Raw genomic sequence first — 16,658 nt, forward strand, 5'->3', positions numbered from 1 at the left:
AGAATGGGGAGGGGAATGACTCTTAGTACCCTGAACCTTACCATTTAGTCTAAACACTAATACTATTTTGATATTCTGAAAATTAACCCCAGAAAAAACAAATGTTTAACTCAATTTCAAGCATCTAATGCATGAAAAGAATTCCATAATTTGTACCCAAACAAACGACTTCAAGCAAATCAGAACAGCTAACCACCTGCTTAAACAGGGGTTTGAAATTGCAGCCTAAGACACAACTAGTTAAAACATGTGTTCAAGCAACCTACTAACAGTGAAGGGAATCAGTCCCTGTTCCAACTACAGCAAATTCCACAATAATGCACCTCTCTCTTCACGTAGGTCCGCACTTTGTTGCCGTTAACAACAAGAATGAAATTATTGTGACTGATTTCCACAATCACTCAGTGAAGGTAAGACAAACATAATGATACTCACAGTATTCATTCAAATAGATACATGTACATTTTCTATATAGTTTGTAGGTATTATACATGTATGCATCAAAGTGCACATGGAGATGTAGACAAAATGTGTGACTTCCTGTCCCAGGTGTACAGCGCAGATGGAGAGTTCTTGTTCAAATTTGGCTCTCATGGTGAAGGCAATGGCCAGTTCAATGCTCCCACTGGTGTGGCTGTGGATGCCAATGGAAACATCATCGTAGCTGACTGGGGTAACAGCAGAATACAGGTGAGACAGACTGTATTTAGTCTGCTACAACACACAATTTTAAGACTTGAAACTTAAATAGCTCACTATAACTAATTAACTTTGTTTTTCAGCAAATTATAGTTAGAAACAAAAAGTTACATTAAGTTATGAAAGGTTGCTCATTATTTAATCGATGGATGGAAAGTTTTATAATGATAAGGACTGTAAAATCTTTGCACAGCAACAACGTAAACCAAGTCACAGCAACTGGAAACCTGCGTTTTCTGTTTCAGGTGTTTGACAGTACAGGCTCCTTCTTATCTTACATTAACACGTCAGCAGACCCGCTGTATGGCCCGCAGGGTCTTGCCCTCACCTCAGATGGACATGTTGCTGTGGCTGACTCTGGCAACCACTGCTTCAAGGTTTACAGATATCTGCAGTAGACTGAGAGATGACACCTCCGATACAGCTTCTGTTTAGATAGGTTAACGTCACATATTACTTGTGGACATAGAGCTGCAACGTGCCACGGGTTCCATAAATTAATTTCCTTTTATAGAGCCTATAAAAAAAATTTGAGAAGAAATTAAAAGCAACCCGAACCAAAAAACAACTGAAAATAAGCTAGTTATTACAAACATCATTGCTTTAGGTGACATTAATTCTCCCTCTTAGAGAGAAAAAGAAAGAAAATTTGAAAGATATTGGTCCAAATTTTGGTGACACCCTAATCTCAAGAGTCTATCCTGGTAAAATAAAGGGTAACAAAGAAACACAATGTCACAGGCAACTCAGGAATAAAATATTTAGGAGCATACTGTAAGTAGATCTGATCTCTCATGATGTGTTTACCTTACACTGTCCAAACTTTAGTGCTATTAACCAAATCCCCCGAGGGAATAATTAACTGGAAATTAGCTTCTGGAACCAGGCGTTTCAGCTCTATTTCTCACAAGTGTGACTTCACCAGTAGATAGCCTGCCAGTCTGTAGTTGGTGATACACTGCAATTTTTTGGGCAATGCAGACGAGGGGGCAACACTCCCTGCAATCATCAAACAAAGCAAGACATAGAAATAGAAATCTACTACCCATTTTGAGAAGATGATGCTTTGTGATTGACATAACAATGCTCAGGCCTTTCCTTGAACGCTGTTGCATGTCAGTGTGCTCCAAAAAATTACCCTGTCGTCACTGCCTTATGAATCCTCATCAGTAACAGAGCACATGCAGACAGGAATGTGCTGTTTTTTTATTCTCATCCTGTTTTTTTTTTCGGTCATAAGATGAGCTGACCCAAGGTTTTTGTCTTGGTATCCAAAGACGAGCATCAAGAAGCACAAATAGAACAACAGTCCCATCTGAAACACAACATCTGAACCAGCTCAACATTAAGTCTGAACCCCTTCTAGTTAGTCTTTCACTTCTATTAACCAAAATCTTGTATCTGACCCCACTAGTACTTTGCACTTTTGTGTATTCATATCTACAACCTAATGTAGTTGTACATATGCATATTTAAGTGTATATATGGATTTGGTGTCCATGTTATTTCACTATATAGCCTACTTATTCCAGCACTTCAACTGAAACTGATTTCAACACTGGAGCATATACTAATACAGTAGAAGGTTATGCCACGTAGTAGCCAGCTGAATGACTTGCAAACATCAATGTAACAAAGTTGTATACACATTATTTGCTGTATTTTTATTTTTTCAAAGGACTTAATTTATTTTTTTTCTTTTCTTTTCTACATAATTTGTTCTGCAAATTATTTTTCTAATTGGTGCATTTGAACTGTTTCCTCTTTGCCAAACGTCGTTGTACATAGGCCTTGTAACTTGTAGCACTGAAAACTGTTTTCTCTTTTTGCCTCTTCCCAATGAGCTCACAATCCAGTTAAACGGTAACTTTTCCCTTCTGCCAAAACGTATTGTTGTAAGTTGTTGTTGAGCATTGCACAAAATACAAATATTATAAGAGTTATATAGTTTGCAAGAGTAATATATGCCTTTGTGTATAGTTATCATTTAACATAATCAGAAAAGTGTTCTGTATATTACAATCATATTCTTGTTGTAGCTGACAAGCACCTTTATCATGGATTTTCCAGTATTTGTATTCATTTGCTTGGTAGTTCAGGAACACAACACCAGCTAACATGCAGTGACACAGAAAGTTTTTCACCTGTGTTTTATGAATAAACCGTCTGGCCCTGATAATTCATTCTGTCTCTCTCTGCTTTCCCTCCTCCATTAATTGGACTCCTATGTTACTATGATTTTATTTTTATGTCAGTTTGTCTGTCACCTGAAACTTATACTGACTCCTACTGATTCCTGCTCCTGTCTGTGTGAAATAGAGCAAGCACATAGAAATGAAACAGTACATCGACCATCTTGTGTAGCCTGCTGTATCCCACCAGAGGCCAGTCTTACAACAAGTGTTCACTACATTTATGTAATCATGGCAAAGGTATGATTGTAAATATTAAAGAATGACACTATGAACTGTTGTGCAAATGGTCTGTTTTGTATAACAAGACTTAATCACTTCATCATTAATACATCCATTCTTTTTTATGCCTTTTTTTGGCATATACTGTAAGAAATGAGTGTGTTTGTGTATATCCTTGCTGAGGAATACTCAGCTCTTTTGTTACAGTTCCCTGCACTCTAGTGGCTAATTGAAAAACTCCCCAAACTGGCTGAAAACATGAATTATAGTATTATCAGATATTATTTTTACAAATGAGTTACTCCAAAAACTCAATCAAGGTTGAGTGGATAATCTCAACATATATCTTTAGTAGTTGTTGTGGATTTTCGGAGCTGATGCACTGGCAGTTGTCAGTTTGAAGAAGAGAAGACCAAACCAAACTTCGTATGATGATTCTGGGAAAACTTTAATGAAGAACCTTGCAAGGGAGAGCGACTCAAGGGACACCTCCTGTTCGTACGGTGTCCCCAAACTCGTCTGACCCTCACAGTCCAAAACCAGCCTTTAAGCCAATCATAGAAACTAGTTCGTCAGTTCCGAATCATAAACCTATGACCTAAATCTGTATCTTTGGTTTGTCTTGTTGCGTCTGATGATGACCTGCATTCTGGCCTTGGTTCGCCTGTGAGGCTCCTGGTTTATTAAACAACATGTGTTATCTTCTGTTTGAGAGAACAGAAGAGTACAGCTTGACATTCTGTTGTCCTGGTCAGTTATGGAATATCCATAACAGTAGTAACATTATTTTTCAGCCATACAGCATTTTTTATTGTGTGTTTGTATCATTTTCTTTGCTCATTTTGTTAATAAATCAATGTTTTAGTATAAAAGAAGTTCCTCCTATAACATGATCTGTTTACAGTTTTGCGTAATCAACCCTAATTTCATTTTAAACATGTTGAACATTACTGCAAAAATCCGATATTGGCATCTTGGAGATCAGTATCTATCTTTAGAGACCTCTATCTATAAACCAAATGAGTCATGATAGACTGGCATTCAGAATCTGTTGCTTAAGTTCAACTAAGCAGCCTTTACAATTTGTGCTTATGATAATACTGTTTTGTTTCCTCTGATGAGAAAGATGCCAGGTGTTGCCATGGATACTGAGTTGTTCCCTACATTGCATAGCACCAGGCACCCAGTGATGCTGCTTATTAAAATGTTTATCAGCCTAATGAGGAGAAATATAATTTTCTTTCAAGTGTGCTTCCTGATAAAGTTTACAGAACAAATCTGAGACTGGAAAGGCAACAGCTTTGTAAAGGAAAACAGTTGGGAAAATGGCAACAAAAAGTGAATGAATGCTTCTTGTCTGTAACTAGGTTTAATCAACTTACGCTTCTACATTATCAAATTACTCAAAAATCCAGGTGACTTGAATACTGTTCCTCACAGAGTCATCACAGCTGTCAGAAAAGTTCATCAGCAATGCTCTTCTGTCCAGCGTCAGAGTACCGTCTCTGGTTCATAATCATTTGAATGTGTATCAAATTGTATGGCCCTTTATTAAAAGCATGTCCCTATCAAGAGACAGGAAAAAAAGTCACAACTGAGTCATTTACAAAGCAGGAGGAGGAGATGGGAGAGAACTCTGATTTCTCACCTCCTCCTTAAATGTTCTGGCAGTATGAAACTGAATCAGCAGCAACAAACTGTCAGAGAAGGTTATATTAGGCTGTTGTACCAGAATAGGGAAGAAAATGAGGTTGAGACATCGACAGGGAGCAACAGCCCTCTTGAGAAACCTCTACCAAGGCAGCAGCCTGGTCACTACCAAGACTCAGTTGCTTTGGTACTCCTAATAGGTTTGTAGCGTGTATGTGCACATATCAAAGTCCAAGAATTTGATTAGTTGGGTGCAAAAATCAAACCAGGTAACTACCAAATTGGGTTTGAGAAGAAAATGGTGGAAAAAGTTTGTTTATTATGTAGCAAAGTGGCAAAAACCACAGCAACGTCTTTCCTAAAGATAACTGTTGTTTTGCTAAGAGTTTAGGTCACACATAAAGACTGGCGGTCTCATGACAAGAAGAAGAAAGTTACGCTTCAAGGGAAATGAAACACGACTTTTTCCGCTTTTAATCTCATTGTAAAGTCTGAGAAACAGTAAGCACATTTAAAACAGTGAAAGGACCAAGAACAGGGACTACCAAGTTTTTTTTATGCAACACTAATCAAGACACAGTTCAAAAACTGTATTAGATGAGGTACACCATCTTGGACAAAACATTTATCAGCAAATACTCAAAAGTTAAAGAGCAGAGTTTTGCAGTCCTAACACATGAATACCTTAGACGTCTGAATATGGTGAGAAAACCAAAAGAGGAGCATCTTAATACTGACCAAGAACATTTTCAAATATTATCACCGATCATGCTGTGAAAATGTTTCTGCTGTGCTCCTAAATAAGAATATCTGAAAAAAAGGTGTCGCTGTACAACCGTGTAAGAGAAAATCTCTCATCTGCAGGTCCATAACTGCACTTTGACAAACTACAAGAGCCAAAAAAGAAATTAAAAATCCATAAAGATAACCATTTAAGAAAAAAATTAAATTAAAAGTTTATGAAGGCAAATGTATAATTGTCCAGACACATGTTTTACGTTCAAAATCTTAAATTGAAAATCATGGAAAAAACAAAACAAAAAAAAAAAAAAACAGTTGAATAGACATAAAAATGTCACGACCAACACAACAGCCAGCAGTTAATAATAAAGCAGGATTATTTAAAATATAATAAAATACTGTGAGTAATTTGTAAAAAGCAAACAAAAATGTAACCTGTAATAAAACTCCCATTCATCATCCCAGGTTTACACTTAAGTCCACCAAGCTGTGAACTGTGAAGTCTGACTGCTGTTGATGGAATGTCTAAAAAATAAATCACGTCTATAGGTTCACCCATTACGAGGCAACATATCTAGGGACATGGCTCACAGCTTTATAATCTGCGGTAACAATTTTTGAAAATCATTTGTTTTTTCCCTCATATCTGCTCATTTTCAGGGAGGCTGATTTTCTGTTTTTCAGAAATAGCAAGTATGTGCATTTGTATAACTGTTCACAAGAATAAGCTGCAAAATGTGACTCAGAGCAATATACATAAGAATCTGCAACAGTCCAAAAGTGTCAAGAATGTACGGAACAAAAAAAAAAAAAGAAAAGAAAAAAGAATTGGTAGTAACAGTAATGTCCACAAAACAAAAAGCCCAGCCTTTAGTTACTGCAAGTCTGATCATTGTCTGAGAGCTGAAATCCCAGTACCAGCTGTCAAATTTGAGTCAAATGATTGACAAGCTGTTTTCAGTCTGGAATTAATAAGGGAATCTTAACTTTTAGAAATCCTTCACTGTCAGCAACTATCAATGTGATAACCGTCATATATCCTTCAAGTTCTGCCCAACAAGGCAACAGCAGTGGCACTGCCTGGCAAAAACTTAGCCAATATGAGCTAATGTACAGTGCTAGTATGGCATTGTGGTTGCTATTAGGATATGAGCTCTAACCAACAAGAGCATCTGAGGCATCTGCATCCCAGCAGAAACAGTGATATAAACAACAGAGCACCTCTCCGAACCCCAGCCACAGTTGTCAGGGGAATAAGCCTACAGTGTGTGTCTAGGTTGAAAATACCAAATTCTCAATTTTCAAGCTCAAAAAAAGGTGAGAGAGAGATGAAGCTCTTCATTACCACCAGAGTGTGCCGTGACACCTGATAATTCGTATTCAGAGTATTTTCTAAGACCAACGAGTAACAGCTCAAATGCATACAGTACATGGCTCCAAGGGTCAATATCTCCCCGTCACTTCAGCCTGGTCTATGTGGTAAAACTTTGCTAACAGCAAATCTGAACACCGGCAGACACGAGTTTACTGTTTGATGACCAAATTATTTAAAAACACTCATCCCATATCTCAGTAATAGTGACAAATCTGCAGCCTGCTGCCAGGATCGTTCTTCCCTGGGCTGAAGAAAGGGTAGACGGGCTCTTCAAAGCAGGTGTCAAACATGTAGAGTCTCTTCATTGTGACGGCGTCATAGAAACTAAGACGACCGTTGTCATAGTCCAGGTAAACACCAACCCGAGGAGAGTTCCAGTAGTCGGCGACAGGGATGCGCCCATCCTCCCCGTTAGCGTACAGCCGGTCCTGCAGACACAGGCTCCAGTATCCGGCGGAGGGAGTGAGGCTGACGAAGCCCTTCCTGTTGCTGCACTCAGTGGTGACTCCCAGGTACCACACGCCTTTGTCTTTAACATCCACCTCCCAGTAGTGCTGGCCGCTGGCGTACTGGGCTGTAGCAAGGACACCACAGAAGCGGGTGAAGCGGGCCGGCAGGTCTGGCTCCTGGTTACGAACACGACCCTCCTCCACTTTGGTGTCGAAATCTGAGATCAGCAGGTTTGGGTGAGCAGTGTCTGGGTCTAAGGTGAGGTTCTGAGGCACTACACAGAAAGAGAAAGCGAGATTAATTCACTATGCTCATAAATCGAGCTGAAGCTGGCAGTATATTTAAATAAAGAGAAAATCCCATTTTTCGCTTGAAAATTGGCAGATTTCATTTACTAGTATAACCCATACCTATATCCAAATTTTTAGTATGTTCAAAGTATATACTAAAAACATGTAACTGTGATTATTATTAAGTATGCAGAATGTACGATATGTATGATCAGATTATTAATTCCCAGCAGGCATGACTTTTCAACATACAGAAGGAACTCTTGTTTTTAGCGATGATAAAAATATTATACGGCTTGCTGCATTGGGGTTTTTAATTTTCTGACGCAAGAAAGAGTCATGTGTTCAGTGCATGCTTCTCTTTGTGGAGTAAACTTACTGGTATGCAGCACGTGCATCATTTTCTTCCACATGATGAGCTGGAAGGGCCCTGAGAAGTCGGTAAATTCTGTCTGACAATTAACCGGCTCGAGAGATGTGAAAGGCTTGCAATGGATGACTCTGTGGAAGAAGGGAAAAAAAATTGTAATTTTCTTCTGTAATTTGTGAGAATTTTACAGAATCACATTATAACTAAAAGCTACTTACTCGTTGAACGTATCAGCAAGGCTCTGTTGGGGGAAGAAAAATGCTAATTTTAACATGAACTGTCAACTTAATACAGTCAAAGAGAAATGTGTTTACATAAAATCAGTGGTGCTTTTAACGTGTAAATACAAACACTGACAAGTTTCATGACATGTTTCTGAAATTTTGGTCCACATCAGATGAATTCTGAGAAAGAAATGCACATGTTCCCATCTACAATTTCAGGGAAGTATTTAAAAAGGATAAGTAAATTCAGTGCAGTATTTTTGGTACCTAGCCCAGACCAGAAACTGTCAAGCTGTGGCAGCAGCATGGTGATTTCAGAGTTGAATCACTTCTGTGAATCGGACAGCTGATTTGTTAGACTGACCTCAAAGCTAGTTTTCCCACTGATGTGGCTGTGGATATCAGCTATAGCCTTGTCCACAGCTGCTGCCTCAGTCTCCACGATCTTCATGTTGTCGTCTATGACTGCCATGGTGGCCACTTCCTCAGCATCCAGGCTGTCAAGCAGGGAGTCTCTTTCGTCTAGAAGGAACTGGACCAAAGCCCCAACATCCGCCTCAATCTTCTCCTTGAGTCTCTGTTTCTTCAGCTGGAGGACAGAAAGATTTGATGTCAAATGTCAAAATGGACAGGCGTCTAATTTAGAATAACAGAGGTAGAGGTCTTGTAATAACTACCTTTGCATTTATTCCATCACCTTAATTTGTTTACACATTAAATTAGTGAACTGAAAGTTGTTCCTGCCAAAAGTAAAACCAAGTAGCCTATGGGTGGTTTGATGGGAGCCTAATATTTGCCAGTGTCATGAGAAGAACCAATGGTGTGCTTGTTCAGCATATTCACATTGATGTTTACTATGTTTCAGTGTAGTGTGTACCATAATGTTTGTACATCTAGTGCATCATGGGTAATAAGCTAATAGGGCTCCACTTGAACCAAACATACACTTTAAGATTGTTGAGATGGTAATTACAAATCACTTTGCTGATTTAAATTGTTTTGTTCAGTTAAAAAGAGACAAAGTCCTTGACTACGTAGTTCTTTCATCTTTTTCTAAGCTAAACGATCACATCACTGTTCAATACACTTCAGTGCATTCAACAAGTGAACTATTAAAATGCACTTCCATATGCAAAAAACTGACTTCAGTACGTATATCAGTGAGTGAACACATCACGTTCATACTGCCATGTTGTTCAACACCGATTCTATTCAGTTCAGTTTGTTGTTAGTTCAAGCTGTTCAGTACAAATCTAGACACGTTTCTCTACATCTCAGCAGTCACTTACTGTATTTGTGGCAGTAATCACATTATGATTATTTCTGTGGGTTTTGCAAGTCTTTTAATAAGCTTTTAACAAGAAAGTAACAATCACAGCCAAGCTGACAACAAGCTCTCAGTCACCAGTGAGGGGAGCTCAAAAGCTACTGATTCAGGTCAATGACAATTATATATTTTTTACTTTATCAGGCAGTCTCATTGAGATTAAGATATCTTTTAAAGACCTGAGAACAAAAAACATTCATAAGACAAGAAACAACAGCAGACAGAGACAACTACACAAAAAAGGAATTAATAAAAACAGTTACAAGAATCATAAAAAAATCCAACAAATAATAATGCTTTAAAGTCTCCAAGAAGAATGTAAGACTCAAGTTTGAGAACAGTTTGCAGTTCATTCATTTAAAAAGGTGCATAGTACCTGAAACCAGTTCTGCCAACATTAGTATGAACATGAGGGACCTCTAAGATTAAGTAGTTACTGGATCGTTAACTGTAGTTACTAGATTTAAATGAGAGGAGAAGTGTGAGGTAGTTTGGAAGCTGCAACAGTAGAACTTTATAGATGAACATGGTTTTTTTTTCCTTGACTGTAACGAAGTCCAACCAACCTTCTGATACAGAGAACAATGAGTACGAAATGTGCCATTTGTGATAAAGCGTTAAGCATTATGATACACAGGATTTCACTTCTGAAGTGTTGATGGGGCAACACAACAATACAGAATATCTCCATAGTCAAGGACAGACATGACGGTTGACTGAACAATAGTTTTACGGTTGGAGGGAGACAGACGTCCTTTGATTCTATCCGAGAAGCCTAGTTTGACTTTTAATTTGAGTAAAATGTTGAACATGAATCTTGAATGATAGTCTGCTGTCGGGCAAAATTCCTTAGTATGTGTATGACTCAGCGAGAGTATTATGGGTGCCATTCAAAGTTTTAATGGCAGGATAGTCAGAGTCACTGGTGGTGGAGGAGAATCCCATGTACTTGGTCTTTTCTGCATTTAAAACTAGTCTGTGATTAAGGAACGATGACTGGAAAACATCAAAGGCAGATTGAAGATGAGTCAGGGCCTGGGCTGGGGTGGAGCCTGGGGCATATAAAATTGTATCATCTGCAAAAAAATGGGCATTGAAGTATTGATCAGGAGGAACAATGTTATTTATGTATAATGTAAAAAGCAGTGACCCCTGTGGCAACCCATTTCAGATGGTAAGATGGCTTGACTGAGCGCCATCAGCAACAAAAGTCTGAGTTCTCTCTGTAAGGTAAGAGTGGAACCAATTAAGCATGGCTTCATCTAAACCTATAGACTGTAGTTTTTCTGGCGCTTTTCCACAAAGCTGCCTGTTAAAAAGGTTTGGTTAAAAATGTGCTTAAACGTGAACAGATTGAGGGGGCACTTAGATGAAGAAGATATGGGTCAAGATGATTTGCATCAGTGTTTTTGCATGCTTTTAACCTAAGCAGAGCTTTGTAAACATCTGCAGTGCTTACCAAACTAAAAGAAAATTTGCAGTCAGGAGAAGCTGAGGCATTTGGGACACCCACTGTTGGACAGATATGCAATTGTCTACAGTTAAATCCAGAGACATATTATTAAATAAAAGACCAGAGGAGAGGAAATGGTGATTAAAGGCTTCAACTATGGATGATCTATCAGAGATATGACTAGCAGTGTTTCCCCTATAATTGTACAGGCCTGGTGGGCCGCCAGGCCAAAAAAATATTTTTTTCCAATGCCAATAATAACGCCAAATATCCATTCATTCGGAAATCAATAGTGTTTGGGAGCCTCTGTGCAGTGCTGTTCTGAAACGTGAGTTAACCTCTGTGGCGTTGCCTAGGAAACTCTTGGTAGTGTAGCTCCTTTTAAGGAATGTATTTAGTTGAACTATCACAGGCCACTGGATCTAGCCTTGGACCAGGCTTTGTCTGTGTTGTGGATGGCACTGGAGAGTTGTGGGGAGAGCCAAGGACTGTATCTGTTTGTAATTATGTGTTAGTTTGATTTTTTATGGAAGGGACATGTCTGTCAGCAATAACATTAAAAGATTGTGAAAAGTTTTCCTGTGCTATGGCAGGATCAGTGATAGAGAATGTATTATCAATGTCAGAGATGGACATATCATTTAAAAAAAATCCTGAAGATTAAAATGCGTATAATTTCTTGTGATAAATTGTGATTGAGATTTATGGAGTTTAATGTCTCTGACACAGGCAACGGGACAGTGATCACTAATATCAAGGGCAAAAACTCCAGAAGCAGGGTATTTGTGTGGTCAGTAAGGATGATATCAATTAATGTGGAGTTAAGAGGATTTTTGAAATTTGTTCCGGTGGGTTTGTTTATGAGCTTCTTTTAATTTGTTAGTCCAGGTTAAGATCACCCATTCTTATCATCTCTGAGGAGGAATACAGACCAGAGCTTTGCTATGTCCTCCAAAGCTTCAAAATGTGCTGAGGAGGGGTGGGGTGGGGGTCATACATACCAACAATGGTCATGTGCCTGTCCCTTCCAAAAACAGAGGTCCAACAGAATATATTCATATTTCTTGAGCTCTGAGCATGAGATGATTTCGTGGGCAGCGAGGCAGTCTTTTACATAGATCACAACTCCACCACCTTTACTTCTTTGATCACATCTAAAAACGTTGTATCCACCTATAGTAATGTTATTATTTGGGATCTTAGGGTAAAGCCATGATTCAGTCAGAACTGAAACATGGCTTATCAAAACATGGATATAGTCAATTTTTGGGAGCAGGCTTCTGATGTTTAAATGCAACAGTCCAAGTCTGTGGCATATTTTACAGTCTTGAGATGATTCAAGTGTAACATGCTTTAGATGTAGCAAAGGGCAGCTGAGAGGGCACAATAGACACAGGAGGATAAATTAGATTTTCGGAGGAGACACACTTAGGTCGACTTGTATGCCTAGCTAAGCAGCCAGATTTATAAATAACAGGAACGGTGTGTAAAATTGACTGATTGTAGATAGAACTGTCTGTAGTGAGAGAATTTACATGCTTGTTAGAGGGTCCTGGCTCCTCATGACAATGGAACAGAAGCATGGGGAATCAAGAAGACTGGTGCTAGGACCCCGAGGATATCAATAGTGGTGGGACTGGTCAGTGGACATCGTGGAAGTGTTTTGGCTTCCTGTTAGTGGAACACCAGGGTGGGTGACAGAATATGAAATGTTTGCTGAAAGTAATTTTGCCCCCAGCCAGTTTGGATGTATGCCCTCGCCTCTAAGTAATGGTGATTAGTAATAATGATGATTCAGTAAAGTCAGTTCAGTTCAAAGATTCTCTCTTACAGATTAAATAATACATGTACTTAACTTTTAAATATGCTTGGCCTGCAAACATAAATTTGACCAGCAATAAATATGCTTAAAATCTTATTAATGTAATGAAATTTAATACTCTTATGTTATAATGTTTTATGATTATGTGTATGTGTGTAAAACTTTTATTACTTGTATTACCCTTGTGTGAGAAAGTGCAGAAATGTTATCAGAAATGAGGCTGTGTGATTCGACCTTCAACTTCCAGTTCCCAGATGGATGCGGAGACAGAACTCCTCCAGGAAGAAACACTGATAAGTGACGAACAAAGGGCCAACTGCTGTATCAATTAACTGCCAAGGTTGTATGTTCTAAAGGGTCACGGAGTGCTCTGTAGCATTCAGTGGTGGGTGTCGCAACGACTATAAATCTGAGTGTTTAACTTCGCTTTTTGTCTCTCTGTCTAATCCAGACACAGTCCGGCATGCATATGTGTATGATACTGGAATAAAGCTCTGAAAGACAATCCCTCTTTGTGAGATCCATCTCTACTAGAGAAATTTCCATGACAATTACATACCCTCACTTCACTTTTGGTGCGCTCGTCAGCCGTTATAACTTTTACACATTGAGACTTCTGCCAGTTGAGCTCCATTAGCCTCAGTTTCAACTCCATCTGTAAAAAATGTACACCAAGACATAAGCAGACAGGAAAACAGGACATCATGAATCATGATATCACAGACTGGAAAAAAAACTGCTATTATTCTAGATTTAGTGAATAAGATGATATATAATATCACAAAGACCATGTGTCTCTTGACCAAGTATAGGAGACTAGTACACAGAAGACCATGCATCTTAACAAATGCATACATGTAGGCTTACCTTCATGTCATTCACAACTTCTGGTACTGGTGCCACCTCATGGTGTCTGAAATAACAATGAACAACATATGAGCAATCAGTGGTTTAAGAACAACATAAAAAAAACACCTGAACACTGCAAACTGTGTATGAGACCCATTGCTTAGCAATTAATTCACCCTTGACAAAATTTCACCAATCATGACATTTAGTACGGTTTTATAATCCACTTGACCATTGAAATCAGATGTCTTGAGCTTTGGAAGATATCACCACTGTTTTGATTTGTCTTTATCTTAACCACTTTCTCGCAGACAGCCACAATGGCTGCTGTGATTGGAATGGAATGCAGTCAAGGACACGTTTCTTACACATGGTGATGAAAAGCAAAAAAAAAAAAAGAGTTGATACAGTGCAGTACAAATTCAAATAGGTTTAGTATAGTCCAACTTTAGTCGACGAGAAGAGTCTTAGATGACCAAGTTTTTATTGGTCGGCTGGTCCAAGGAAAAAACAAAAACCCAAACTCCATTTGGGAGCTACAGCTTGTCAAAATTATGTCAAAATTTAGTATATGGCTGGAAAGTGTAAGAAACGCTAGAGGACTTTTAATTTGAAATGATGGATACATGAAGTGGCAACACCCAGTTGAGGCGACCAATGAAGTTACGCCACTGACGGCGTAACTTCATCACTCAGTAAGTGACCCGTTCTGCTGTGATAACAGCTGGGAACTGTCCCACGGGGCTGAAAAAAGCATTTTCAACACATTTGTTGTTGTTAACAGGCAGTTTGCTTTATGCGTGTGCTCATAAAATATATATTTTCAAAGGCTCGTTATTACAGTTTTGTATTTCTCTGTCATCTAGCACAGTGTTAACAATGTTATTTATAACATTCTTTCTGGAGTGGGTGGATTCAAAGGTCTAGGCCCAGGCAATTTCTAGTACACTGCCAGTAAACTTTGTAGTCTCCTGGTCAGCATCATGGGGGGAGATGAGAGTACAGAAGTGCTGAAACTTTGATTGAGTTGTCTCACTATAGCATCTAAATGTGTATAACAAATAAACAAAAAAATACTCAAAACAAAAACAATATAAATGCAGTTGGTCAGTAATCAGATAACTCCTTCCTATTACCCTTGCAAAACTACTGCCAAAGCGATACTTTCCCTGTGCTGTGTCTTTGTCATGTAAATGCACACAATTAAAGACTGAAGACTTAGAGACAGAGGCTCAGAAGCCTGCCTATGGTAAAGTACCAGTGTTCATTAGGTCACTAGTTTAACCTGATAAGCAAACTGTGTTTCGGGTTACAACTAACTAATCCATGTCTAGGACAGTTGTGGCAGTTAACATTATTTTTTGTAACAGAAGAGGAATTCTCCATCGTAAACAAATGGCTAATAAACCAAAAGAGAATATATGTAGGTTATAATTTATCTATATTAAAGTGAGAACACAGCCAACCTGTGTGCTCTGGATTCCCTGCAGACTACACAGATAGGCCTCTTGTCAGTCTGGCAGTACAGTTTCAGCTCTTCTCCATGTTGTTCACACTTCCCATCAACTTTAATGGGTTTAGAGGGTGCTGGACAAGATCCCAGACACTCAAGATCGTCCAGTTTGGCGACCAGATTCTGCACCAGGTAGTTTTTAGTGAAGCTCCTCTTGTTGAAAACCTAAGAGGGGAATAAGAAAAGCACAAATAATGTAATCAAGCCCAAAGTCAGTATTAACTTTGTTTACTGTGTGTATTTGTTCGACATTGTCTCCTTAATAGTTAAACACAAAGTTCCCTGTTGTTAGTTAATTTACCTGCTCTCGGGCAATTGATCTAGATTAAGCTACCGTTAGCTATAGCAAGCTAGCCAGCTATCATAGCAACGGTGGCCAGTTACGCAATGCGTAGTTTACCTAACGTTAATTTTAAAAGACCAACCATCAACCAACAACTCTGAATTCGTTGACACCTGGAACACCTGAAAGTCACGATAATAATGTCACAACTGTACCAAACATAATTTGTTAAAAAAAGAAAAGAAACAAAAGAAAAACACGGGAGCATATACAGGTAACGGTAATATGTGTTAATTAAACGTTACCGTTCGGCATTGAGGGCACTGATACCCGTAGTCTCCGCCATTTTCATCCCAGTGCATACAAATGCAAAACCGGCAGAAATTATGCCCGCATTTCAGTATGACAGGGTCTTTGAAGAAGTCCAAACAAATTGCACATGTGAGCTCTTTCCTCAGGTCGTCCCCAGCTGCTCCTGCCGTGGCCATGTTTACAAGCCAACAGCAGCACAACACAAACTGCCGCAGCAGGAAGTGAAAACCGGAAGGAAGAGGAGGAAGAGAGCGGGCATATTTGTGGTGCGTCATTTTCCATCTAAGCCAATCAGATTCCTCCCTCCCTCTCTGTTGGTACAGCTAATTAATCAGTTAAAAAAAGGAAAAGTTTCGATCATGAGGCCAATTTCTGATGAAGGAAGTAAAGTTATTGTAGTCTATACATAATCACACTTTTTGTTTGTGACATTTACAGATTACAATAATTTTAAACCATTGTCTTGGTGTATGTAATGTAGGCTATTTCATTGACACATTAGAGTCTCTTTCTTTCATGCTCTCCTAATAATCATAGCAACTGATGATTATGATTTGTCTGTGAATGTAATTTAAACGTGTATGCTTATGTGAGGTATACAAGTCATATACAAGTCTGTTGAGACAGGTCTAGGTCAAGTCCACAAGCAAATTGGAAGTCATTTGCAAGTCTTTCAGGTCTCTAAATGCTGAACTTTATAAAATGCTGATACCTTTTTTTACATTGCTTGGACCAAGTCCTTAATTAAGTATTCAGGATGTTTTGCTTGTCGCCTGCGTGTCCATCGTTATTTTTTACTGGTTCAGTCTTTTACAAGACAAAATATGAAATTTGAATGTTGAAGTCTCAAGGCAAGTCTTAAAGGCTCAAGTATGTCAAGTCTCAA

At 38.7% G+C, this 16,658-nt stretch overlaps 2 protein-coding genes across 7 annotated transcripts in view; one reads left to right on the forward strand and one right to left on the reverse strand.

Moving 5' to 3' along the window:
* trim3b (tripartite motif containing 3b) overlaps window positions 1-3,166 on the forward strand; it is a 32,757-nt gene extending 29,591 nt beyond the window's left edge. For all 6 annotated transcript variants that reach the window (XM_044370334.1, XM_044370333.1, XM_044370335.1 and 3 more), the window contains 3 exons: window positions 340-410; window positions 550-690; window positions 945-3,166. In XM_044370334.1, coding sequence (XP_044226269.1) covers window positions 340-410; window positions 550-690; window positions 945-1,097 — 365 coding nt within the window. In that variant the 3' untranslated portion in view covers window positions 1,098-3,166. The remainder of the gene's footprint in view (window positions 1-339; window positions 411-549; window positions 691-944) is intronic.
* A 2,048-nt stretch (window positions 3,167-5,214) lies between these two features.
* On the reverse strand, window positions 5,215-16,011 carry trim47 (tripartite motif containing 47). The gene is made up of 8 exons (XM_044370857.1): window positions 15,766-16,011; window positions 15,131-15,342; window positions 13,683-13,728; window positions 13,375-13,470; window positions 8,578-8,802; window positions 8,208-8,230; window positions 7,999-8,120; window positions 5,215-7,603 (listed from the first exon to the last, which is right to left on the reverse strand). Exons 1-8 carry the CDS (start codon window positions 15,946-15,948, stop codon window positions 7,074-7,076), a joined length of 1,437 nt encoding a protein of 478 aa, XP_044226792.1. The 5' UTR covers window positions 15,949-16,011; the 3' UTR covers window positions 5,215-7,073.
* Between the last annotated feature and the right edge of the window lie 647 nt (window positions 16,012-16,658).

Source organism: Thunnus albacares, chromosome 13 (assembly GCF_914725855.1).
Source record: "Thunnus albacares chromosome 13, fThuAlb1.1, whole genome shotgun sequence".
Taxonomy (NCBI): domain Eukaryota; kingdom Metazoa; phylum Chordata; class Actinopteri; order Scombriformes; family Scombridae; genus Thunnus; species Thunnus albacares.

Coding starts and splice junctions, on each gene's coding strand:
- trim47 (XM_044370857.1), bottom strand. CDS start 15,948: ATGGCCACGGCAGGAGCAGCTGGGGACGACCTGAGGAAAGAGCTCACA. Junction 13,471..13,682: donor AAGTTGTGAATGACATGAAG/GTAAGCCTACAT, acceptor CATTTTTTACAG/ATGGAGTTGAAACTGAGGCT. Junction 7,604..7,998: donor GATGCACGTGCTGCATACCA/GTAAGTTTACTC, acceptor CTTTCTGTGTAG/TGCCTCAGAACCTCACCTTA.